The sequence below is a fragment of the Euleptes europaea genome, chromosome 2 (assembly GCF_029931775.1).
Source record: "Euleptes europaea isolate rEulEur1 chromosome 2, rEulEur1.hap1, whole genome shotgun sequence".
NCBI lineage: Eukaryota > Metazoa > Chordata > Lepidosauria > Squamata > Sphaerodactylidae > Euleptes > Euleptes europaea.
This window is the reverse complement of record NC_079313.1, coordinates 122,281,659-122,308,917: the sequence shown is the minus strand read 5'-3', so window position 1 is coordinate 122,308,917 and position 27,259 is coordinate 122,281,659. Positions and strand designations below refer to the sequence as shown.

At 42.9% G+C, this 27,259-nt stretch overlaps 1 protein-coding gene across 1 annotated transcript in view; it reads right to left on the bottom strand.

Annotated features, from left to right (window-relative positions):
- Positions 1 to 695: 695 nt before the first annotated feature.
- Positions 696 to 27,259, bottom strand: part of DOK5 (docking protein 5) — a 67,707-nt gene continuing 41,143 nt past the window's right edge. The window contains exons 3-8 of the mRNA XM_056844466.1: positions 15,274 to 15,388; positions 15,010 to 15,129; positions 14,137 to 14,326; positions 12,793 to 12,928; positions 5,978 to 6,098; positions 696 to 1,110 (exon numbers count right to left, since the gene is read on the bottom strand). Of these exons, the coding sequence (XP_056700444.1) occupies positions 1,052 to 1,110; positions 5,978 to 6,098; positions 12,793 to 12,928; positions 14,137 to 14,326; positions 15,010 to 15,129; positions 15,274 to 15,388 (741 nt within the window). The 3' untranslated portion in view covers positions 696 to 1,051. The remainder of the gene's footprint in view (positions 1,111 to 5,977; positions 6,099 to 12,792; positions 12,929 to 14,136; positions 14,327 to 15,009; positions 15,130 to 15,273; positions 15,389 to 27,259) is intronic.

The following is a 27,259-nucleotide window of genomic DNA, read 5'->3' as shown; positions in this document are numbered from 1 at the left end:
GAATACGTGCAATGTAAATCCTTCTCAAAGCTAGAGCCAAACTGGACTGTAGTACTCCAAATGAGCTCGGACTGATCTCTTGCCTTGAAAACCCTACGGGGTCACCATAAGTCAGCTGTGACTTGACAGCCAAAAAAAGGAAATCTGATGGGCAGGGAAGGCAGCATGGTATATTGACCTGGTCAAATCGTGGAAGCTAAGCAGGGCCATTACTTGTATGGGACCACCAAGGAAGACTCTGCAGAGGAAGGCAATGGCAAAGCACTTCTGCTTCTCACTTGCCTTGACAGCCCGTTGCTGAGGTCACCCTAAGTCCTTCGTGACTTGACAACACCTACATAAATAAACCCAGTATTGTGGCATAAACCCAACACTGGGTTTTCTTACGGAACCTTAGATATGACCCATCTGTTCGTGCTCTCAAACTATGACTCTCAGAAACATTTTGAATTTTATGGGAAAGGTTGTTGTTTTTTTATTTCTAAACTTCTAAGAGAGATATTTAAAACACACAAGTGTGAAATAAACATAGATTAAAGACAAAAAAATTGTCAGTTGATAAATTAGGGGAGTCTTAACCAGACTTTAATAGACAGGGACAACAGATTCCAGTTCAAGAAAAGAAAAACTGGTCACCATTCTGAAAAGTGCTAATACCCAGTGACAAATTAGGACATGGAGCTCAAAATAAAATATACAGAGACCGTAAACTACATTATCCCAACATACTGTCAAAACAGATGAAGTGAATTTCCGAACAACTGATAGTGTAAGACAAATCATCAAGAGAGATCAATTATACTCAAAAAGATTTCACACATTGAGGGAGTGCTTCTTTGTTCTGGACGTAACTATGAAATATAGAACTTTTCCAAAATTATCTGCAGGCCATTCATCATCTGGTTGAAGATTAAAAAATAATATTGCAGTCATAATTCAGTCTTTGTTTCTCACAGCTGCTTCATGACTGTTAGCCAATATCAACGATAACCTCTTTGCTGAACCAGTCCATCTCAAGATATGTTGTTTTAAAGTCTTTGCTTCTCTGTTATCAATGCTCTGATCGGTAGGTGGGGAACGTTTCTGTTCGATGGATCTTCAGTGGACTGTCTTCTCGAAAGAAAGAAAATGAGACCAAAAGTGGAAGGAAAAGAAATACATCAGTCAAATACTATAAAAGTAATGTCAGATACTAAATCACCACATGGCCATCTGGGGTGAAAAGTGTGCTTTCAAAGCATCCCCAAACTTGTACCTGCCACTTTTTGGTACAGTTTTTCTGTCCACTGCCATCATTCCCAATATGCTGTTTTGATACCATATTTTAATTTTTAATGGGGCTTCTTTCTTCTTCATGACATCCAGTCAGGGATCATGCAGTGAACATCACAGAGAGATTGGAGAGAACTGTGACTAGCCCAAGGTCACCCAGCAGGCTTCATGAGTAGGAGTGGGGAAGCCAGATTAGAGTCCGCTGCTCATGTGGAGGAGGGGGGAATCAAACCCAGTTCTTCAAATTAGGGTCCGCTGCTCTTAACCACTACACCATGCTGGCTCTCCATGTATGGGGGTATGGGATGGGACAACCCACTTGCCTAAACTTGTGATATAATCAACTGGATTATAATTGGGACTAAAAAAATATCACCCGAGATCACCACTATACCAGTTTGGCAATTACAAAGGAAAAAGTAATTATTTAAAAATATATATTGCAAGGAGTGGAGGGTCCATGGATCAGTGGCAGAGCATCTGCTTGGAATGTAGAAGGTCCCAAGTTCAGTCCCCAACATCTCCAGTTAAAGACTTTGGCGGTAGGTGATGTGACACTATGGGAGTCCCTGGAGAACCACTGCCAGTTTGAGCTGACAATACTGAGCTTGATGGACCAATGATCTGATTCAGTATAAGGAGTGTAGAAATGTCAAACCAAAAAAAGAGAGTATTGTGGCACTTTATAGACTAACAGAAGTATTGTGGCAGAAGCTTTTTTTGAGCCGAAACACACTTGGTCAGATGCGTCACAGTGACAAAGTAGACTCTGGGTCACACATGTTTCTGCTGCAATAAAAACTGAAGTCTTCAAGATGCCACAAGACTCTTCATTATTTTGACTGTAGGAGACTAACATGGCTACATCTCTGGAAAAGAAACAGAATTTCAAGTTAAAACGGTTCCCTTCACACATATACAAAAGCCAGATTTAATACCCATGTATGTTTGGATGTTATTTTAATTCAAAGTCTGTGTTATGCACTGGATGCCGCCTTGAAATAGAAATGGTGAAGCAGTATAGGAATGTTCACTATTCCCCCCGCTCCTTCCCCATTTTCTTATGGTTGGGATTTAGAAACATTTTTAAAAGCCTCAACTTTCTGGCCTTCGGCTAATGAAAGGATGTATTGGACATCTGGGACCATACTTTTCTTGGCCACTAGATGTCCTTCAGGTATCATGAGAGAAGCCATCAACATATGCTGGGAGAATCCAATCATAGGCACAGCATTCACCCATTTGTAGAAGTAATAGTGCAATTTTAAACAGAGTTACACCCTCATAAGTCCATTAAAGTCATTTGCCTTAGAAAGGTGCAACTCTATCTAGGATTGCACTGTAAGTTTTTAAACTTTCTTTGCAAGATTGCATATGTGAGAAAGCAAGAGTTAATACGTCTGCAAAGTTAGAATCATAGAATTGGAAGGGACCACCAGGGTCATCTAGTCCAACTCCCTCCACAATGCAGGACATTCACAACTACCTCCCCACACCCACACACCTCCAGTGAACCCAGAAGGTTCATGCCCAGAAGGTGGCAAAAAAAACCCCTCCAGGATCCCTGTCCAATCTGACCTCGAGGAAAATCGCTTCCTGACCCCAAAGTGGCCATCAGCATTGCCCTGGGCATGTAAGAAAGGGCCACAAGAGCCAAACACTGATGCAATCCTTCCTGCCCTCCCTGTCATGAACTGCCTAAGTTCACAGAATCTGCATTGCTGTCAGATGGCCATCTAGCCTCTGCTTTAAAATCTCCAAAGGAGAGCCCATTTTTTCCACAAATGAGGAGAAAAACCTTAGATATTAAAGGAAGTTGCCGTCCTTCGGCTGAGAACAATGGGTGTAAAATGTTCATAGCAAAACTGCTGAAGTTTGAGCTCATTACTAGCCTGCACTGGAATCAGCGTGTAAGACATATTAATTATGAAGGGTACCCAATGGATATGGAAAATATATAACTGGCCAGAGAAAGTGGAAAGAGTGAGGGGCCGCTTTTAAGTTCTAGTGTGGCTCAACATCCTGGTGAGACTGAAACAAGGATAGCTCTTGGCAAGAACGAGTTTTGATTTACGTTTGGACAGGAGCAGGGCTGATACTGTAGCCAATGCTTCCTTTCTCTTTTGCTCTGGGATGGATCCAGATGATACGGAGATCATATGACATCTGACCATGGATAAACATCAGCTTATTGTGGGGGTGGTGATATATAGCAGCTCTCCATTTGGGATCTTCTAGTTCCTGCCATATCGCTATTAATTTACAGCAGAGACATTGTGTAGCCTCTTGGTGAGGACTGAAGATATACATACCCCCATCCATACAGCCTTCTGACTTTGGCCAAGCCAGTGATGGCCACCTAAACCAGTCCCAGGTCCTGAGAGAATTTAGTAGATTAGAGACTTGATCCTTACAAACTGTACTCAATCTGGACTGTGTACCAAGACAGACAAAATCAACACAGTCATAATACTATTGCCTAATACGGTCTCAACCTTTGTCATTAGCTGACCTGATTGGAGAATTTCCACAACAATTATTATCCATTATTTATACCCGCTAAATGTCGTTTTACAGCATTATCAGTGAAAGGGTATTTTCCCAGCCTTGCTGGGATTTACAATCTTAATTTCAAGTATTATGTTTTTTATTCCATCCTTCCTCCAAGAAAGTTATGGTTCTTCCCTTCTTCATTTCAAAAAGCATGGTTGAAAGCACAGAATCCACCCTTCAAAGCTCCCATTTCCTTCACAGAAACTGATCTCTGTAGTATGGAGATCACTTGTAGTTCTGGGAGAAAGCCAGGCCTCAAACTTAGATGGGTAACACTACACGGCATTAGGAAATCCTTCCCTTAGAATCATAGAATCACAGAATCACATTCATGGCCCATTACCAATGCTGATTTCTCCACACCCATCTCTCCCCTGGACATCACAGACTCTTTTGCATATCACACCTAATCCAATCAAGCCTGCTATTCACATTTACATACTGTTCCTCTACTTAAAGACCAAGGGATTCACATTCTAGCTGTATCTGAAGAAGTGAGCTGTGGCTCACGAAAGCTCATACCCTACCAGAAAATATTTGTGTTAGTCTTTAAGGTGCTACTGGACTCTGGCCCTTTTCTAGTATCTGAAGAAGTGAGCTGTGGCTCACGAAAGCTCATACCCTACCAGAAAATATTTTTGTTAGTCTTTAAGGTGCTACTGGACTCTTGCCCTTTTTGACTAATAGAATCACAGAATCATAGAGTTGGAAGGGACCATCAGGGTCATCTAGTTCAACCCCCTGCACAATGCAGGAAATTCACAACTACCTTCCCCCTCCACACCCCTAGTGACCAGAAGATGGCCAAGATGCCCTCCCTCTCATCATCTGCCTAAAGTCACAGAATCAGCATTGCTGACAGATGGCCATCTAACCTCTTCTTAAAAACTTCCAGGGAAGGAGAGCTTACCACCTCCCGAGGAAGCCTGTTCCACTGAGGAACAGCTCTAACTGTTAGAAAATTCTTCCTAATGTCTACACAGAAACTCTTTGATTTAATTTCAATCCGTTGGTTCTGGTCTGACCTTCTTGAGCAACAGAAAATAACTCGGCACCCTCCTCTATAATACAGCCCTTCAAGTACTTGAACATGGTTATCATATCCCCTCTCAGTTTTCTCCTCTTCAAGAGAATGGTTACAAGATAAATGTGAGCTAATCCAGTGACATGTATATGGCGCCTGTTTTAGTTGGGGGTGTAGGCTGATGTTTAAGGGGTTACACTACAGACAGGTGGGTTGGGAAGGTTTGCAGTGTGGTTGCCTAGGTGTTTAGGCAAATGAATGAAATCATAGAATCATAGAGTTGGAAGGGACTACCAGGGTCATCTAGTCCAAGCCCCAGCTCAATGCAGGAATTTCACAACTAGCTCCTCCACATACCCCCAGCGATTCCTACTCCATGCCCAGAAGATGGCCAAGATGCCCTCCCTCTCATGATTCGCCTAAGGTCACATAATCAGCATTGCTGGCAGATGGCCATCTAACCTCTTCTTTAAAACCTCCATGGAAGGAGAGTTCACTACCTCCCGAGGAAGTCTGTTCCACCGAGGAACTGATCTAACTGTTAGAAAATTCTTCCTAATGTCTAGACAGAAACTCTTTTGATTTAATTTCAACCCATTGGTTCTGGTCCGACCTTCTGGGGCAACAGAAAACAATTCAGCACCATCCTCTATATGACACCCCTTCAAGTACTTGAAGATGGTTAACATATCCCCTCTCAGTCTTCTCCTCTCCAGGCTAAACATACCCAGCTCCTTCAACCTTTCCTCATAGGACTTGGTCCTCACCAAGGCCCCTCACCATCTTTGTTGCCCTCCTCTGGACACGTTCCAGCTTGTCTACATCTTTCTTAAATTGTGGTGCCCAAAACTGAACACAATACTCTAGGTGAGGTCTAAGCAGAGCAGAGCAAAGTGATACCATCACTTCGAGTGATCTGGACACTATACTTCTGTTGATATATAGACATATAAATGGCTTTATAAGTATCGTTGAGAAAAGAAACAAATAGTGTTGCAGGGCAGCATGTAAATGAGGAGGAAATGTTCTGTCAGTGCTTCCCCTGATAGATATAGCAGCATTGATGACACAAGGCCCCTGATAATACTTCGGATTATTTATACTATTGTTACAGCATCCGCCTCCTACCTTGAAGGCCAAACAGCTGCCCAGTGCTGTGTTGCCGTGTGATGTGCTGCCAGTAGGCACTGCGGGGCAAGGGGACCATAGTGCCAAGAGAGACGGCCCGGTCGCTCATTTTCATCTGTAGCTGAAAGAGAGCAGAAGAGATATTGGAACGGACACAGATAGACCCTCTTCCAAATGTTGCATCAGAGGCTTCCAACATTTCCCATCTCGTGTTCTCCAAAAGAAAGCACATTTCAAATTATTTTTATTAGGGGGGCTCATAAAATGAAACTCGAGAGAGTTCCAAATATGAGACTGTTCGGGTTTTGACAATTCAGCCTTCCTCTGTCATGTCTCCTCTGGATTTTCCCTACCGGATTCATAGAATAGCATGTGGAGTATTCCAAACACATGCCATGCCAAAGTTATGCGGCCATTCCAGTTTCTGAAAAGAGCATGGGGGGGAGCAGGAAGCCCTCCTCCCCCCATGCCACAGTTGCAAGTGAAAAAGGGCTCTCTGAACTTTAAAATGACATTTCCTGCAGCTGCTGTGTGACTGTGGTAAAAGCGATTTGGGTCATGGGAACCCAGTAGGGTTGCCAACCTCCAGGAACCAGCTGGTGATCTCCTGCTATTACAACTGATCTCCAGCCGATAGAGATCAGTTCCCCTGGAGAAAATGGCCACTTTGGCAGTTGGATTCTATTGAAGTCCCAAACCCCGTCCTCCTCAGGCTCTGCCCCAAAAACCTCCGGCTGGTGGCAAAGAAGGACCTGGCAACCCTAGTTTGCATTGTCACTGAGTCACTGAGTGAATGTGTAAATTTGGCCCACAGGGGAGAAAGGGTATAGATGACACAAATAAATTATTGGCTGGTGGTTTGAAAGGTCAGCTTTAACATTCTGCAGTTGCTGATTGGGGCCAAATTAAGACTAGGGTTGCCAACCTCCAGGTACTGAGCTGAGAGAAAGTATAGTAAGGGCTCTATAAATGACATACAAACTCTTATTCTATAAGCCAGTGAATTTAGTGACAAAAGTGAAAAAATTACATACAATCTAATAAAGGAAACTTATGAAAATAACTATGAGTACATGTGAGGCAATACAATACAATACAAAAATACAAAAATATATTTTTTTGGCTTATCTCATTCAATGACTTATTAGTCTCTTAGAATTTTGTACTGTTCATATGCTTATTGTTCCCTCAGGAACCGGGAGAAAGATGATGGACGATAGATGGAGAGGAACGCCGTCTGGATGCTTTGCGTTTTCACTACCCCGTGGGCAGCTTCATCAGCTCTCCTTTCAATTGGAGTCAAAGCTCCTTTAAGATGGAAACAAAATAATAATAAATTTCTAAGCTTATCACTCTTTGAACTAGACACAGTCTATAGTACTCAATAAAGCATACAACATAATGTTGGATACAGTGGTAAATGCATACCTTCAATAAGTTACCATATTCATATAATCTCTCTGAGGTTAGAAGTTTCACACGCCCACTGGGCTGCTCTGCTCTTAGCTGCTTAGATGCTTAGAATGCTGGTTACAGGTGTATGTAATTTATCTGAAGACTCTACCTAAACTGAAACAGCTGTGGTCTTATAAGAAACATGAAAGGTCATCTTAAAGGAGCTTTGACTCCAATTGAAAGGAGAGCTGATGAAGCTGCCCACGGGGTAGTGAAAACGCAAAGCATCCGGACGGCGTTCCTCTCCACCTATCGTCCATCATCTTTCTCCCGGTTCCTGAGGGAACAATAAGCATATGAACAGTACAAAATTCTAAGAGACTAATAAGTCATTGAATGAGATAAGCCAAAAAAATATATTTTTGTATTTTTGTATTGTATTGTATTGCCTCACATGTACTCATAGTTATTTTCATAAGTTTCCTTTATTAGATTGTATGTAATTTTTTCACTTTTGTCACTAAATTCACTGGCTTATAGAATAAGAGTTTGTATGTCATTTATAGAGCCCTTACTATACTTTCTCTCAGCTTGACTTTTATAGTAAACGTGCCTTTTTTGCTCCAGCCTAACCTCCAGGTACTAGCTGAAGATCTCCTGCTATTACAAATCATCTCTAGCCGATAGAGATAAGTTCCCCTGGAGAAAATGACCGCTTTGGCAATTGGACTCTATGGCCCTGAAGTCCCTCCCCTCCCCAAACCCTGCCCTCCTCAGGCTCCACACCAAAAACCTTCTGCCGGTGGCAAAGAGGGACTTGGAAACCCTAGAACCCAGACCCAACTCCCCTAAAAACGTAATGGTTTTTTTTAAAATTAATTTTATATCCTGCCCTCCCCAGCAAGGCTGGGCTCAGGGTGGCTGTATAGTTTGGCCGAGGTGCTCAACTCTGAACAACTCTGAGCTCATGTTTTTCTTTCCTTCTCTCTAGACTCTTTGATGCTGGGCTCTCTTTGAAAAACTGGCATCCATTTGCAACAAAACCTCTTCCCATTACAATGACTTTACGTCAATGCTCATAACTCAGTCGTAAACTTTTGGTCAAGTAACCTACAGCTTTTGCACTATCTAAAACCAATTTGAGTCACATGTTCCGGTTCTTTCTGACAAGGGAAGGAAAAGAAGTTGTTAACCTTTCATGAAGTTTAAAAAAAGAAAAGTAGGAATGTATACTATTTGCCCGAAAGCAGACTTTCTAAAAAGTGTGTCATTACAGATTACATTACAGAGGTACTATTGGTGTGTGTGGGGAGGCAAACTTTGAACCAGGAAATGGGATAGCTCCTATTATGGATGCAGTTGCATTCTTCCTAAAGGAGCAGGTTTGTAGCTTGAGGGTGCTGCTGGACCCGGGTCTCCTGTTGGATCAACAAGTTGCAAAGGTAGCCATGGGTGCTTTCACCAGCTTTGGCTCGTGAACCAGCTGTGGCCCTTCCTGGTTGGGAAAGATATTGCCACTGTAGTGCATACCCTGGAAAAATCTAGATTAGATTACTGCAATGCACTCTACATGGGGCTGCCGTTGAAGACTGTCTCGAGTACGCTTCAGTTGGAACTGAATGCTGCAGCCCGAGTGTTGCCTGGAGTGGGTTGTAGGAACTGTATAATTCCAGTCTTGTTCCATCTGCAATGGCTCCCAGTTTGCTTCTGGGCTCAATTCAAGATGCTGGTATTGACCTTTAAAGCCCTATACAGTTTTAAAATCCTATACAAGTTGGTTGTAAGCCGCCCTGAGCCCAGCCTCGGCCGAGGTAGAAGACTGAATAATAAATAAATAAATACCTCAAGGACCACCTTCTTCCATATGAACCTTCCCACCTACTTTGGTCATCTTCAGACGCCCTGCTTCGGGTCCCCCCAATCTGAAGCTAGACAGGTGGCAACCCGAGAAAGGACCTTCTCAGTCATGGTGCCAAAACTTTGGAACTCCCTCCCCAGGGGATTGATCTGTTGCCCTCTACCATTGTCTTCCACCATTGGGTGAAGACTTCTTTATTTTCTTTGGCAGATGCCAATAAATGTAATTAGCCTTCCTCTCTGGTTTTGGTGTTGTGTGTATGTATATGTTTTCACTGGGGGGGAGGGGGGAAGGAGTGGGATGGCTCCAAGCTGGTCGTGCAGGGCTTCAGAAGCCTGTGTGTGCCCAGGGAGGGAAGGAGGTGGATGGCTCCAAGCCAGTCGCGCCGGGCTTCAGAAGCCTGTACGCACCCAGAGAGGGAGGGGGGAAGGCTTCCGGCTAGCCGTGTTGGGCTGCAGCAGCCCAGAAAGCCCACAAGAGGTCGGGGGAGGGGGAAAGGGGGACTAGCTGCTTCGGCTCGGATTAGATAGAAAGATTAGATAGATAGGATTAGAGGAATTAGAGGGGTAGGTAGGCGGATGGATGGATGGATGGATGGATGGATGGATGGATGGATGGATGGAAGATAGATAGATAGATAGATAGATAGATAGATAGATAGATAGATAGATAGATAGATAGATAGATAGATATTCATCCTATGAACTCCCATTCTACAGAGTTCACCTTTTCCATGTAGGATGTGAAAGTTGGGGGGAAATATTGAATTGCCTAACTCTCCTTAGACACCCACACCTAAGTCACTAATACTGAATCACTGCACACAATACATGCTTCCACCCACACCATGTTAAATAAATATGGTTCTTCCAGTTATACTTCAAAAGGACTTGCAATGTTATCCTACATTCCAGCGTCATGGAAACAAACAATTAGGAATCTATTTTAGGAGTTGCAGCACTCTGTAGAACATTTCTTTTTAAAATTTCTCAAAGCACACGCCTCAGAACCCCTCATGGTTTTGATTTAACGGTACCCCACCTGAATAAGAGGGACAAGACGGGAACTGCAGAAATCATTCTAAATTTGAACACAACATAATGTTTAGAATTCAGAGGCTCTGGTGGAAGAGAAAGGCAGAGAAAACTACTGAATCAAAACAAACAGCTTGGAAGATATTATCTGTGAATTTTGAGCCATTTTTCTTAAAACATAAGAGAAAGATCCCTGTGTGGGGAAAGTACTGCTATGTCCCAAACCTCATTTTGCAAACTACCACAATCCCACAGGAGTAGGGCTGTCAGGCCTCCCACTAAAACAGGACGGATGCCGCCAGTAGCCATTGTTGCCTATCTCCACTCCAAGCAGTGATGGGATAATTTTTTTAAGTTAGCATCATATGCGCGCTACATCACTTCCAGTGGAAACCCAGAAGTGACAAAGTAGCTCTAGGAATCTCCAAGAACTCCATGTCAAAACCATAGAGTTTCTGGCAATTCCTAGAGTGACTCTATGTTACTTCCCAGTTTTCTTTGGAAATGATATAGTGGCACACACAACATCCCCCCCCCCATGTCCCCGACCTGAAACCTCCCATTGGTTGCCAGGCACAATTCAAAGGTGATCCAGAGCTCTAGCATGAGCGGTCTTTCTCATTCACTTCAATAGAAGGTAGAGTTTCCTGCATGTTCCCCTTTGGGCATATGGATCTGCCCCTGTTATCTTTGAAATGTACAAGTAGCTCACCTAAGATAATAGATAATATTTACCATTTTCGTTGCTGCAGTGCCCACTATTCTTTATGCTATTTTAGTTGATGATAATCCTTAGCATGAAGAAGCAGTCTGTAACTCATTAGAGAATCCATGTACGATTGTAGGGTCTTGGTTAGCGTGTCAAACTAGGTATGGACTTGTTCAAATCTCCCGGTCATGAAGTTAACTGTTGACCTAAGCCCAGTCACTCTTTTTAAGCCTAATCTACCTCCCAGTGACATTGTGAAGATAAAATGGAGGGGGGATTCACATACACTGCCCTAAGCTCCTTGCAGAAAGGGTGCAATAAATGAATAAGTTGGAGAAGTAAAGTTATAACAATATTCTATGGTAAAATACTTTTGTTAAAAACAGTCTGTTCTATTACGCGGACCTCTTATCTTCACAACAAAAAGGACTAGAGACTTACTTTTAAAAAGTCACCACAACGTTACTATGCTATAAACATCAAGCAAATTGCCAACTTTTAAGGAGCCCCTAAAAGAAATCTGGCGGCACGGGGAATGGCAGCCATGGGAAGAGGGGGAGGCAAGGGAAGAGTATAGGAAACTGCCCCATGGATAATCCATTGCAAATGCATCTGCATTTGCAGCAGCAACAAGAGCTATAGGCAGAATGATCACTGGGTGGAAGCAGCCTTACTCTTCCTCAATAAATGATCCAAAGTTTTTGCACCCTCATTCTAGTACTCCTATTGGGATTGCAGCCTCGATTTCTAAACAGGGCAGCAGAAGCAATAATGCTGATTCACATCAAATTTGGGTCAGTCTCATAAAGTCTCACGGAATTTGTAATCTTAAAGCAGCACAGACGTTACAATTTTGAGGACAGATGCTCAGAAGGTCAAGCGAGCCATGCAGATGTTGGAAGATAGGCACTATGCCCCTTTTGGCATATAATTCCATAGCGGAAGAATTTTTTATCTTGCATAGTATTCAGCAGCAATTCTAGACATGACTAGAGAAGAGGTATGCAATGTATGTCTGATGAGCAGGGCTGCCAACCATCTGGAGAAAAAAGGGTCCTGTCCCTTTAATGGAGATTTAATGTGTTGAAATGGGCAGCTGAAGTTTTTCATGGCAGGAGGTAAATAACATCACCCATTAAATAACATCTCATTAAGTCTCTGTTGGACACTTCCCCCTTCCCCCAGGCCATAGTGCAACTCTACTGATGAACCATATTAGATCTCCAAGGCTTTTCCCTCTACCCACTCAACAAGAGCTGCTTAATCTCATGCTTGCCAACTGCCAGGTGGGGCCTGGCGATCTTCTGGAATTACAACTGATCTCCCAACTACAGAGATCAGTTCCCCTGGAGAAAAGATGGCTGCTTTGGAGGGTGGGCTCCACAGCACTATACCCTGCTGAGGTCCCTCCCCAAACTCCTTCTTCCCCAGTCTCCACCTCCAAAACGTCCAAGAATTTCCCACCCCAGCCTTGGCAACTCTGTGAAGTGTAGTTCAGCTAGAACTGAGTTATAGCAATAATCATACACTGATTGGTTTGTTTTTTTAAATCAATATGTAATTCATTAATTCTGAGACAAGTAATTTCCAACAAGACTAGTTATGTTTAAAAAATATGCATCAATGCAGATTGGTCCTGACTGTTAAGATGAAGAAACTGACAGAATTAACAAGGACGAAAAACAAGACAGTTACAAGCTCCAAAGGGTTTACGATCCGTAAAGTCAAAATCTGAACTCCAGCTCTGGAAAGTGGCCTATAGATTTCATGTCATTAATGCTGAACACTGGATGATGACAGGCAGAACTGCTAAGCATACCATTGAGTTTTTCACACTCTGCAATAAGCGGTCGTGTTGTTCTGCTATGGTCAGAGCCGCGGAGTGAACCTTCTGATAGATCGCCTCCCCGTCTCTTGTCTGAAAGATGAATAGTCCTTCCCCTGTGTCACACATCCTGCCAGAAAGAGAATGCAGCAAGGTGCCTTATGAGAGCAGGTGGATTTATATGTGTACATTGTGGTGCTGTCCGTGCAGAAAATCGCCGCGATGAATAAGGAGATGAAAACAGCCCATTCACATGGATTAAATCAGCGTCAGACTCACATGCACTTACAGCAGATGCATATTCACAAGTGAGTCATCTAATATAGAAAATCCTTTCCTACTCCCACAATACTTCCAACACTTTGGGCCTTTAAATGCAATGCTTACATTCATGGATAGCTCCGTTTTCACTTTGTTTTTCTTTGGGTTAAGAAATGGGAAGGGATATTCACATTCTTATTTTGGTGTTAAGGAAGAACTATAATTCTTGGGACAGTAGACTGTAAAAACAGTGGGTGGGATCCAGCCATCTTTTTCACTCAATCTCGCCCAGTCCCCCTCATGACTACTGCCCCTGTGACATCTGGCTTGTATCCATGAAGATTCCAGCATAGCCTTTTTGGTGGCCAAGGGAGACACATCCTCCCTTTTTTTCATCACAGGACAACCCAATAGTTCAATATGGTATCCATGCCTTGTTGGTGCCAGCAGCACAGATTAGTATCATAGGACAATTGCTGAAGCCTATAGAACAGTAGAAGGCCGACCACTAGGGTTGCCAATGTCCAGGTGATGGCCGGAGATCTCCTGCTATTACAACTGATCTCCAGGTGACAGAAATCCATTCACCTGGAGAAAATGGCCACTTTGGAAGGTAGATGCTTTGACATAATACCCCATTGAAGTCCCTCCCCTCTCCCAACCTGCCCTCCTCAGGCTCCGCCCCCAAAATCTCCAGGTATTTCCCAACCCAGAGCTGGCAACCCTACCTACCGCCAACCACACATCCTTGAAACCCCCCTCCCACTTCCACCAGGAACATTCTTGTGCTATGTTGATTTAAGCAGTGCCATGTTTTGTTTGTTTGCTTTTAAGGCAGGAATTGATAATGCAATTCAAAACTGGTCAAAATGTGCTTTTCTAGCACGTAACCCAAAGCTATGATTCAAGAAGGTGAACAGTGTTGGGAAACTCATTCAGTTATATGTTTCCGTTATAGCATATAGAACGTGTCTACCTTCACCCATTCCCCCCTCCCCGAAAGGGTCCTAATACACAGGGATACAAACTCCCAGGTCTCAAAAGGCTGAAGAGCACTATTATGAAGCATCCACTCACCTTCCAGCTTCAAATGTAAACCAAGTTGAGTCCCGTCCATATCGTCGGAGGGCACTCAAAGGCCAAGAGACGAGCTTTACTTTGGGATTCTGGACGTCCCAAAGACAGATATTCTCAAACGTTATCTGCAAGGTACATTCCCCATGCACATCTAAATTAGGGGATGGCATCAAATACACATTGAATCTCTCTGGGAGAAAAACAAAAGATTTAGACTAAAATCCTTGCAGAATTAAAACATAGCAGACATTGCACAAGCTCACAATGATCAGTCATCACTTCTGTGGCATTTTCTAATGTTGTGGGCAGTTTTTATCCCAAATTCTCAGAACAGGTCTATGAAGACGGACAACCATTCTACACATTGTACAGAAGGAAGTGGGCAGATCAAGGTAGTAGAAATCTGGACTACACTACAACAGACTTCAAGTGGAAGGTCACATTTTTGAATGCCCCCTACTTAAATATATTGAGTGCCCCCTACTTAAAACTATTGAAGAACCACTTATTTTAAGTTAGTTTTTGTGGCTAAGCTGATATAGAGAATATTCACAGTCTAGAAATGACTGGCAGCCTTGACTATATACCCTTGCCTCTCAAAGGAACTGGTGATTTATTGTTTTTTAAACAAAACATTGGTTTTAATTTTGTAATCCTCCTTGGATAAGTCAAGTGGGTAAAAAACAGAGACAGCAATGTAAGTGCAGTTCAGGTTGCACAGAGACTGAACAGCCTCAACCACGATCACAGGAAAGAATCTCACACTCCATACTAGCCTACAGTCCAAGAGTATTTCTGGATTCTATGAGCCCATAGTGGAGGCACTCTAAACGTTTCTATTTGTAGGTGAGCAGTTAAACCGTATTCACGTACCACTTTGTTCTCGTTCTACTCCGGAAGCTAAAAGATCAGGTTCTCCAAGGCTAATATCATTCATCTGAGTCCCGAGACACTCCATCTGCAAGACCTTACACCATTCATCCGCTTCAAGTTCTGCATAAACAGGCCAAAAGGGGAGGGGGGGAGAGAGGCGAGAGAGAGTGAGTAAAATCCATGTGTTGATGCACTAGGTTTATAATATTTACAGCAATTGCAAGGGAAGTTTTTTCTTCTGGCAGTCTCTGCTGCAAAACCCACCTGATTCACATGCAAATGTTCTGGATGTGTCATCATTAAAATATATCCCTACAGCATGCTTCCTCGTGCTTTTTGGCAACCGAGATATATTCTTCACATGATTAAGTTCTGTAACCTGTTGATTAAAAAAAAGGAAAAACAGCAATTTGGAGTTCTCAGTAAGATCTGTATACAAAGAGCATCGCATAGGGCAAGCCTGTATAACCTGCAGCTCACCAAAGTAAACACAACAAGGCATAAAAACTACAGATGGATGTATGACAGAGCCCCAAAGCCCTAATAAAGCTCCTCGGAACCAACCAGATCAAACACTGGGAATTCCATATTCAGCACTGATCTGAATCAAGATTATGGCACTGAGGGTGCCAATCCCTTTCTGGGAAAATCCTGGAGATTTGGGGGCAGTGCCTTGATTGGGGAGGGAGCTGGGGGTGGGGAGGTTGAAAGGACGGAATCCACCCTCCAAAGCTCCCATTTCCTTCACGGAAACTGATCTCTGTAGTATGGAGATCACTTGTAGTTCTGGGAGAAAGCCAGGCCTCCCACTTAGATGGGTAACACTACACGGCACTAGGAAATCCTTCCCTTAGAATCCCATAGAATCACAGAATCATAGAGTTGGAAGGGACCATCAGGGTCATCTAGTTCAACCCCCTGCACAATGCAGGAAATTCACAACTACCTCCCCCCCCCCCACACACACACCCAGTGACCCCTACTCCATGCCCAGAAGATGCCCAAGATGCCCTCGCTCTTATGATCTGCCTAAGGTCATAGAATCAGCATTGCTGACAGATGGCCATCTAACCTCTGCTTAAAAAACTCCAGGGAAGGAGAGCTTACCACCTCCCGAGGAAGCCTGTTCCACTGAGGAACTGCTGTAATTATTAGAAAATTCTTCCTAATGTCTAGACGGAAACTCATTTGATTTAATTTCAACCCATTGGTTCTGGTCTGACCTTCTGGGGCAATACAGCTCAGCAACATCCTCTATATGACAGCCCTTCAAGTACTTGAAGATGGTTATCATGTACTTCCCGGCACCATTTCCCCAATCAAAAATGGCACCAGGGAGCTGCTGTTTGCTCAATTGGGATAAATGTATTGGGTATCTGTAGTCATATTTTTCCCCAGTGAGGCAAGAAGTGGTTCCCTTAAACCATTTCAATCCAGGAAAATGACATGCAGGGATTGCTCAACCCTTTCCCCAATTTTTTAAAGCACTGAGAACTTTGAACATAGAATACCAACGTCTCTTTGCTTTCTGTCTAGTCCTACAAAACAGGAAATACTGGCATGTGCCTAGCAAGCCACCATACATGGCCCAATAAGCTATACTCAACTTGTTAGGTTACAAGATGTGAAGGCCAGGCATAGCTACAGATAAACAAAAATCAATGAATTAAATCAAGTCAAAAATTAATATAAACAAGCAGGAACCCACAACCACTTGCTCAAGCTGCTACATCACACTGGATTTCAAAGGGTGGCTGCTTTTGATCAGTAGAAACAGCCATGCCTAGCTGAATAATTCAAATTGGGTTGTGTCAAGTCACCCAGTGATTAGTGCCAGGCCCATGCCTAGTACCGATGTATCCTCGCTCAAAGGCCAAAACAGCCCTGGAAAGGACCCTGTCCCCACCCTGCCTTTTACTCACAGAAACTGAAGGCTGGAATGCTGTGGTTGCCTAGCAACAAACACTGAGAAACTCTGTTTCTTAAAGCTGCAGATGCTCCTTTTATCATTTTGAGGGTTTTAAACCCCCAATGTAATTTTAACGATTTCATATTTCATTTTTGGCCCTTCCGTATGCACATCATGATACACGCACATTGAGAAAACATCTGGCACTGCTAGATGTCAATCCAAGCTCCTCCCTGCAAAAAACTTCCCCTACTTGTCTAAAGAAATCAGGAAACAGCTGGTACTCTGGAAGCCTGATGACATGTTCTCTTACTTCAGCAGTGATTCCTGAATCACTCTTTCAGCAGATTCATGTGTATCCAGATCCCCACACCATTCCAATCCCTATTCAGGTTCAAAATTCATTAGGTGGCTGTTAGTGAACCATTACTTATAATCCTAATCCACCAGGCAAGGTTGTTGTGGGATAATCCCATAGAGTTCCATCCTGAAAGAAAGAATCTCTCTCTCAATACCTATTGTTGTGGACAAGGGATGGAGTGTTGCATTAACATTCTGCTTGTACATGTTTAGAAGCATCTTGCTCGTTGAAATCAGAATTTTAGATGAGGTAGGCCTTTGATCCAATCCAGCAGAGCTATTTTGATGGTTTTAAGAGTAGCATGAAAGGATGGAACCATTTCCACCATGTTGTATTTGGTTCCTGTTATGTTTAAAACAGTTTCCTGGGGGATGGGGATGGGGTTGAATAGTTTCATACCAAGAGTTTTTTAAGCTCTTCTGAATTCAGAGAAATAAAACTGAAGAAGATGGTTTTTTCTAAGATAAATTTAGTGCTGCCCTCATCAATGGGTCAAGATCTGAGAAGGAGTAAGAGGTCTAAGCTACAGAAGCAAAGAGCGTGGAGAAAGCTGAAATAATTACAAGTCAGATCACTAAGGAAGGGAGATGAAGTAGAGAAGGCTTTGCTGAAAACGTTGTCTGCTGGCAAAAAGGCCAAGCAGTTGACTTGAGAAAGGACCAAGGTTGTAATAAAGGGAATTGCCAGAATAGAACTTGCCAGAATAGGGGACTGCCTAGTTAGGGTTGGCTGGATACGTTGAACAGAGGAAGCTGCTTTCTATCAAGGTAGACCTTTGTCTTCTCACATGGGCAGCAGCTCTCCAGGGTCTTAGGCAGAGATCTTTCTGAGCATCTTTCTAAGTGGAGGTTGGGTGAATTAGATGGATTCATGGAGGATAGGGCCATCAATGGCTATTAGCCATAGTGAGGAAAGGGGACTTCCAAATACAGAGGCTTGGAGGCAGCATAATCAAAAGAAAGACCTTGGCTTCTGTGCCCTGTTTGTTGGAGTTCCAGAGCAACTAGTAAGCCACAGTGAGAAACTATATATTAGATGGACTGCTGGTCTGATCCAGCAGACTATATTTGCATTCTTAGTGCCTGATCCTTTAAACGAGCGAACCCAGGCCTTCTGCATGCATAGCAGATACTCTACCACTGAACCACAGCCTCTTGCCTTTCTTCCCATTCTTTTCCTGCTCCAGTTACTCTGATTTTTTATATAAGCTGCTTAAAAATTTCCTTTGTTTACTGTATATTATTGGATTTTTTAAAACAAATCTTCAGTAAAAACTTGACTTAATTACATCTAAAGGTCTTCCCATTCTGTCTGGTAATTGTGAGTTGGTTGGATCAAATAAGAGCATATAACATTATAAAGAAAAAGTCTGCTGGGTAGAGGCAGCCAAGAGAAAAACAGGGTTGCCAACCTCCAGGTGGAGCCTGGAGATCCCCAAGAAGTACAACTGTTCTCCAGAATGCATAGAGCAGTTCCCTTGGAGAAAATGGCTGCTTTAGAGGGTGGACTATGGCGTTATACCCCACTGAGGTTCCTCCCCACCCCAAGCTCCGCCCTCCCCAAGCTTTACCCCTAGATCCAGGAATTTCCTAACCTAGTAGGGTTGCCAACTCTTGGAGGGTGGAGCTTAGAGAGGGCAGATATATCATCCTCAGCAGGATATAATATCATAGAATTCACCTTCCAAAGCAGTTATTTGATCCATGGGAACTGATTTCTGTAGTCTGAAGATCAGTTCGACCTCTGGGATTTCTCCAGGCCCCTCCTGGAGGTTGGCCACCCTACAACCCAGAGTTGGTAACTCTAAAAACAGACATAGCTGGAGATCTCTTGCTATTACAACTGATGTCCAGCTGATGGAGGTCAGTTCCCCTGGAGAAAATGGCCGCTTTGGCAATTGGACTCTATGGCATTGAAGCCCCTCCCCTCCCCAAACCCCACCCTCCTCAGGCTCTGCCCCCAAAACCTCCCACCAGTAGCGAAGAGGGACGTGGCAACCCTAGTAGTAGTAAAGACTACTGGAGAGAAGGAGTCAAAAGCAGACTACAGAAAACTGTTTCGGCTTGCCTTCTTTGTCTTTCATGGTGCGGGCCGCTACGCAGACCATGGAAACAGAAGTACAATGTGCTTCTCAATATGTCCTTAGGTATGATAATGAATGATGACCTTAAATCTTTTCCCCATGCATCTGCCACAATGGAACCAAAACAGATTATTGTTTCTGGTGACAAAGGAAAAATAATATTTTTCTGGAGAGCTGAAATCTGAATTCTGTTTTTGAACACTTTTTCAAGCTATTTATAAAGGTAACTGTATATGGATGCGGCAGGAGCTATTGGCTGCCGTTGATTACTTTGTGGTGTTTGGGGGGAGGAGGAGAGGTAATAAAAAAAAGAGCCATTACTAAATGTATTCATATTATCAATTTGCTCTTAAAAGGTCAGGCGCTGAAAGAACAACTACTCTGCAAAAATCTGAAAGGCAGAGCAATATATTGTGTGTCATACATTTTACAAGCCTCATTCACACTCAACACTTCAAAGTTCATCCACCTGCTGAGTAAAATTTGTTTTCATTTGGTTACTTTCCCCTCCCACATTGGCTCCTCATGATGGTATCAGTTCATAAAGCAGACAATGAAGATTGCTCATCTCCCACGACGGTTATCTTCATCGTGGCAGAGGTCCTGCTTTGATATTGCAAATATCAAGAAACATTAATCTATGCGAACCAAAAAAAATTCTGTTCTCCTCAAGAATAGCCTGGTCTAATAATAGACTGATGTGAGCTAACAGACAATATATTTAGGACGATATATAACCAACAGTGACAAGGAACGTAAAAGGGAGACTCTGGCTAGTTCTTCCATGAAAAATGTGGGCAGAATGGATTCAACCTGCATTTAGTTCAGCTAGATTGGAGACCAGTAGCACTTTAGAGACCAACTAGATTTTGAAGGTTATTGGTCTTTAATGTGCTACTGGACTTGAATCTAGCCAGCGTAGTGTAGTGGTTAAGAGAGGTGGTTTGGAGCAGTGGAGTCTGATCTGGAGAACCGGGTTTGATTCCACACTCCTCTATGTGAGCGGCGGAGGCTAATCTGGTGAACTGGATTTGTTTCCCCACTCCTACACACAAAGCCAGCTGGGTGACCTTGGGCAAGTTACAGCTGTGTTAGAGCTCTCTCAGCCCCACCTACTTCACAGGGTGTCTGTTGTTGGGAGGGGAAGGAAATGTAATTGTAAGCTGGTTTGAGTCTCCCTTAAGTGGTAGAGAAAGTCGGCATATAAAAACCAACTCTTCTTCAGTAGAACTTTAGAGACTAACAAGATTTTGAGCGTTATTGATCTCTAATTTTTTTTACACATTTTCTATTTCCTCACATCAATGTTTTTCCTTTAATCTGTACACATGTTAACCATTACTAGTGAGTCAATAAATCAGTGTTACACAATGGGTTGGATCCCATCTGCAATTTCTGTGCACGTAAATTTTCACTAACCCCCTTCCCCTTAGCAGACACCCAGTCCTTCCCCTGGCTTCTCATAAGACCTGCCTGTGTAGCCTTCCAACTTGGCAGGTTAGAATTTGTTCGTAAAACTAGGGGGCGGATGCAGATTTATGAAAATATATTGTTGCCTTATACCAAGTAAGACAGATGGTTCATTCCCCTTAGAATTATCTGACTGGGATTGCTTCTACAGAGAAAGGTATTTCCAGCATCTGATATCAGAAATGTCAGGAACTCAATCAGGGACTTTCTGAATGCAAACTCTATGGTCTGGGACATAAACCCTCCATATGATAAACAGATCAGCCCAAAAATGGTCTCTTTACTACTGGATGTCTTCTTAGAAGATGCAGTGTTCTGCTGGAGCTGCTGCAAGCCAGAAGCAGCCTAGCAGCTGGACTCCTGAATGTTTGGGATGGTCTCAAAGGACTCATTCAGAGAAAGGCCTCTGCATATTACCTTTTACCTTGTGAAAGCACTCCATTCAAAAAGTCCCATTTAAAAAATATATTTTATTAAAAATTTCAAAAAAGAAAAACACACATAACAATTTCAATCATTCCCATGCATACAATATAATCAGTCTTCCAGGGGGTTCATTTTATATTTATCAATTCAAAGTTACAAAAAGAAAGAAAAGCAAAAGCCTATTCAGCTATCTATCAATACACTGCTTAAACTAGGATTTATAAAAGTAATATGAGTCATTTCTACCATTCCTTTTAATCTTAACTTTGCTTAGCTATAATCTCTATTTACCATTCCATATTAAGCTATATCTTATATCCATTAAGTTTATTATCTTTATACTGCTGTTCTAAGTCTAAAACACATGGTCGCTGAACCTTCTTTATTCCCCGTTTCAGCCAGGATCAAAGTAACCTGGGCTGGAGGGGAGGGAAACAGGACACATCACCTTGAATGAGCAGGGACGAAACTGTGTGCAAATCAATCCATGAAAACAGAAAATGCTGGAGACTTGGAGTTCCTGTTTAGTTTGCCACACCCACGCCCCCGGTGATTGGTCGTTTCAAATTGACCAATGATGAGCCAGGAAGAACGGTTTGACTCGGGCCAGAAGAGAAATGGGAAAAGCCGGGTTCATTTTGCGTTGAGACAGGGCTGAGCCGACAATCAATAAGGTAACGTCCTTTCACAAAAAATTGATCCTGGCTGAAACAGGGAATAAAGGAGGCTACAGCGACCATGCATTTTTTACCCTAGTTTTCTAATAAGCGCTGATATACCTCGACTCCTCTCTACTAAGTTAGTTTCAGTTTTGCGTAATCAAAGTAAAATGCCCAGTTCTTCTGAAATTCTTCCAATGATCTGCCTTTCCAAAAGTCCCATTTTATGCAACAAAGCTTACTCCAGGGAAAGTGTTCTTAGGATTTCAGCCTGTGTGTTCATTTAAACCTTTTTTAGGGTTTCAGTGGGTGGTCCCAGGTGCCAAAGCGGATCCTCTCCATGGCTTGCAATTATTTTTGGGTGTCTAAAACACCATTGAAATGCCTGAAATCTTTATATGCTATGGAAATTCATTCTTTGATTTGAAATATATTCTTTGTATTCAGTAAAGTATATCTGCACTTATAAACATTCCAGACGCAGCATATAAGAGTTGGCATCTATTATAAAGTCACACCAAGCACCTATAGATGTTAGCAGGCTTCAAACCTAAAGGGGCCACGTTTTACCCTCTAGTTAGAAGTTAATTAGAGAAGCTATAGACGATCTTATTATGCTCTCATAAGCTGGTTTTCCACAGATAAGAACCAGCAAGGAACCTCCGTAGTTAGCCTTGGCAGAAATCAAGGTCCAAGATAAGAAGGCAGTAACTTAGGATCAAACAGAGCAGCACCTGACACTGTAAGGTCTTCTTGCTCATTAGTGAGCATGAGATCATCACTTTCTCTGTAACCGCCTTCAATTCTGTAATAGGGTATGCTAATTTGGGGGTCCCGAGTATTGGGCATTTGGGTCCTTACGTGTGTATTACGCCTCTGTAACCACCCATTATCGAAGTCTATATTCGTGCTTGCAATGCTTTGATGTGTGTGTGAATTGTCCTGCGCTTTGGGCAATTTTCACCAGGCGTTTTGTGTATTGGCCAATAAAACAAACTGCTTTGAATCTTCAACCTCCTGCTTTTTTATTGTTATTGGGTATTGATACAATAAGACAGACATATCACCATGAGATTGTGCTAGTGGCAGTTATTGAAAAACAGTGCTAACTGATTAAAAGTTGCAATCCAACGCACCCTAGGAACAAGTCTAATTGAAATGAAGACCTGCTTCTGAGTTACCTTGCATCAGATTATACTGTAAAATGCTGTACTGGCTTGGACTGAGTGCTTTACTACCACGTAAATGCAATATGACATTTAAAGGGAGTCATGGGTAAACCCTCTCACACTGAAAATTTACCATGAACGTGTATCAATAGACCCAGAGCGTCACAATTATATGTTAGCATAATACATCATCCAAGCAAGTGAGCATAAGTCAGATGAATTAATGCAATAAATCTCCAAAGTAATAAGGAAATACCAGCCGCAGGGAATATTAGTTCCAGGCTCTGCGGAATTAAACTGATTCTAAATCATAACCTGTAGTGCTTCTTAGCACATGCTCCAATAAGGCCAATAAAGGTTTAATAAGTTTTATAACTCCTGAACCCAGCCCTCAGGAAATTCTATTGTTCAGGATGACATAGTCTATAATTGTAGGATCCAGCACTCCAAATTGCATTCATTGTCAGAGTTGCAAATGCAATATGCTTTCCATACTAGAAAGTGTACAGATTCCAGCAGCCACTGGATGAACTTTCAACCCAACTACATTAGAAGAACTGTAGTCAGCAACTAGTTTTCCTGGCAGGCCATTTTGAGAAGTTGGGAAAGAGTGATGGGCCAAAGCCCTGATTACGGTTGCCAAACCCCCACCAGGAGCGGGAGATCCCCTACTTTGGGTCCCCTCTCCTAGTGGTGTTCAGCCAGCCAGTGGGAGTCTTATCAGGCGCAAAATGCCTAGGCCTCAATGTCATTGGTGTGTTACGTCGCCAACCATGTAGGAGATGTTCTGACGGTGCAGCCAAAGAGAGACCTAGAGATGAGATCTAGGCAAGAAGCCATGGGGCTGTGGGCCTTGAATAATAGTTGAGGGGCAAATCTTGTGACCAGAACCTTCTAAGGGGGGCCATCACAAGAGGTAGGACTGGGGGTCTGACCCACTGCATTCTAAGTGCCTGATCGTTTATACTAGCAATCCCAGGACCTGAACCCAGAGCTTTCTGCATGCATAGCAGATACTCTACCACTGGGCCACAGCCCCTTGCCTTTCCTCCCATTCTTTTGCAGCCCCAGTTACTCTGATTGGGCAAAACTCTATGGTAAAACAGCTTCTACCATAGAGTTTTTGCACAAATACCAGAGTGTGTCCTATGTCATTGGCGATGTGATGACATCACTTCCAAGAGTGCACCAACAGCGTTGATGGTAAAACTCCCCCACCCCCTTCCTTACTGGTTGCCAGGGGGTACCTGGCAACCCTAGCCCTGATCCCTAGACTTTGCTTAAATTATGGAAGGAAATATTGGAGGCTGTTCGTGAGTTCTATCTACAAGCACAACCCACTATCTCCCTGCAATTTTAGCTCCTCCCACTGGTCTTCATAAACCATACACCTCAGTAGGGTTGCCAGGTCCCTCTTAGCCAATGGGAGGTTTTTGGGACAGAGCCTGAGGAGAGTGGGGTTTAGGGAGGTGAGGGACTTCAATACCATAGAGTCCAATAGCTTAAGTGTCCATTTTCTCCAGGTGAACTGATCTCTACCGGCTGGACACCAGTTGTAATAGCTAGATCTCCAGCTAGTACCTGGAGGTTGGCAACCCTAAGAGTGGGGCAAAGTCTTTGCTAAAGTTTCCTCAGCCCAAGGTGGAGGCAGGCCCATGATGAAGTGAATGCTATATTCTTTGTTCCTACCAGAACACTGGCTATTGCAGGAATCTGGCAGATGTTCCATACAAAATGCATGCAGATCGGATGATCACAACACTGGGGTTTCATGGATAACTTCAGTTACAGAAGCCTGGCTTTCCCCAAGCATGACAGAATCTAGTCCCTAGATTACATGCATATGGGGGGAAAGGACCTTTCAAGAGAGAGAGGGAGGGGCTGCGGATCAGTGGCCCGGCATCTGCTTGGCATGCAGAAGGTCCCAGATTCAATCTCTGGCATCTCCAGTGAAAGAGACCAGGTGGTAGGTGATTTGAAAGACCTCTGTCTGAGACCCCAGATAGCCATTGCCAGTCTAAGTGGACAGTACTGACCTTGATGGACCAATGGTCTGATGTGGTATAAGGCAGCTGTGTGTAAGAAAGTCATGTGAGAGTAGGGTTGCCAGGTCCTTCTTTACCACCGGCAGGTTTTTTTGGGCGGAGCCTGAGGAGGGCAGGGTTTGGGGAGGGGCTTCAATGCCATAGAATCCAATGGCCAAAGCGGCCATTTTCTCCAGGTGAAGTGATCTCTATCAGCTGGAGATTAGTTGTAATAGCAGGAGATCTCCAGCTAGTACTTGGAGGTTGGCAACCCTATGTAAGAGGAACAGAATGTTTTTCAAACATCTGATCTGTTCGGATCCTAATTACCACCTCCTTCAGAGAGTGTACTCCTGATATTTTTTGCATTACTCCATAGAGGAGAAAAGAAAAAGAGACATAAGATTTGCATCAATAATTTGTCGGCTCAGTAGCATTACTGATGATGCACCTTCTGCACAGAGCTGAAATTAAACTGCTCTAAATATATACCCTACACAATTCCTGTAGGAGATCAAAAGGTGGAAGAGGAAGGGATGTTTTTCTTCCACACTCTTTTGTTTCATGACTTTTGAAAAAGGGCTCATATCATTTCCCCACCAACTTCTATTTCTAGAAATGACGTGTGTAACAAATAGCCCCAGGGTTCTATGACCAATCCTGTATAAATTATGCATCAGAGAGATACAGTTTGGAGCACACAGATTAAGGAGTTTCAGAGTCACTAGTCCCATGAGTTTCGTTCCTTAAACGCCTCTCAAAGCCACGCAAGAATGGATCACATCTTTGCGCTCTGCGGCTGTTTGCTCGCTTAAATCCTACTTTTCAAATATATTCAGCTATTCCCAGGAAGGATTAAAAACGAAAAAGGGTCTATTATTGGTATCACCATGCCAGAGGGAATTACACATGTACTTTCTCGGGCACAGTAAAATCAGAACATGATCCTCAAGTGCTAAGAAATGTTCAGAAGGCTGAGTGGCTTTGGCAAGGATGTTTATGCAAACAGCGAAGAAATAGTTTCATTAAGTGTTCTCAAAACGGGACATACTGTTCTTTAAATTTAGTGGTGCGTGTGTGAGAGTTTGTGATTAGGCTTGCAACATTTAACAGATTCAGTTCTCCTTGATCAACTAATAAGGTCCTAAATAACTGGGAAGCAGATTTTAATTCCTTTTTTTTTTTAATCCAGTTCGGTAGCATCTTAAAGACAACATGTTTTCCAGGGTATAAGTTTCCGACAGTCAACGTTCCCTTCGTTAGATGTACTGGATGATAGAGCATGTTTTGCTCAGGTGCTCCTTCTACACGGAAGCTCATTGTAAGCTAATCATTCCCCTGCTCAGCCAAATCGCAGTCAGCTCAGAAGAAGGGAGAATGAAGAGTCTCCTCTGGGAAGAGAATGCCCAGATGGCAAAACAGGTAGCCCAACTGTGTGCAATAGCATATAAAGTTCGATCCCTAATGTTGGGCAATTGCGATTAGATAAATCATAATTTGGTCAATTTTAGTCTATTATAAATTATTTGGAAATTTTAATTAGGAATATTGTCGAAGGCTTTCACGGTCAGAGTTCATTGGTTCTTGTAGGTTATCCGGGCTGTGTAACCGTGGTCTTGGAATTTTCTTTCCTGACGTTTCGCCAGCAACTGTGGCAGGCATCTTCAGAGTAGTAACACTGAAGGACAGTGTCTCTCAGTGTCAAGGGTGTAGAAAGAGTAATATATAGTCAGAAAGGGGTTGGGTTTGAGCTGAGTATTGTCCTGCAAAAGTATTGTCCTGTAAGTATCAAGATAATGTGCTAATGAGGGTATGGTATGTTAATATGGAACCATTGTATCCTGAAGTGATCTGTTAATGTGTGTAATCCAAAACTAATCTGTATGGCTATTGTTGAATGTTGTCTTTGTCTGGAGGTGTTTCAGGGCAGGAAGCCAAGCCTTATTCATTCTTAAACTCTCCTCTTTTCTGTTAAAGTTGTGCTGATGTTTGTGAATTTCAATGTTTTTTTGGTTGAACTGCTGAATTTTTTTTACCTTTTGTATAAATGACACATGTGTTTTTACTGGCTAATGCTGTATCAATGAATCAGAATCTGATCTACTGGATGCAAATCGTGCTCTCTTTTACTGCAGACCAACACATGGCT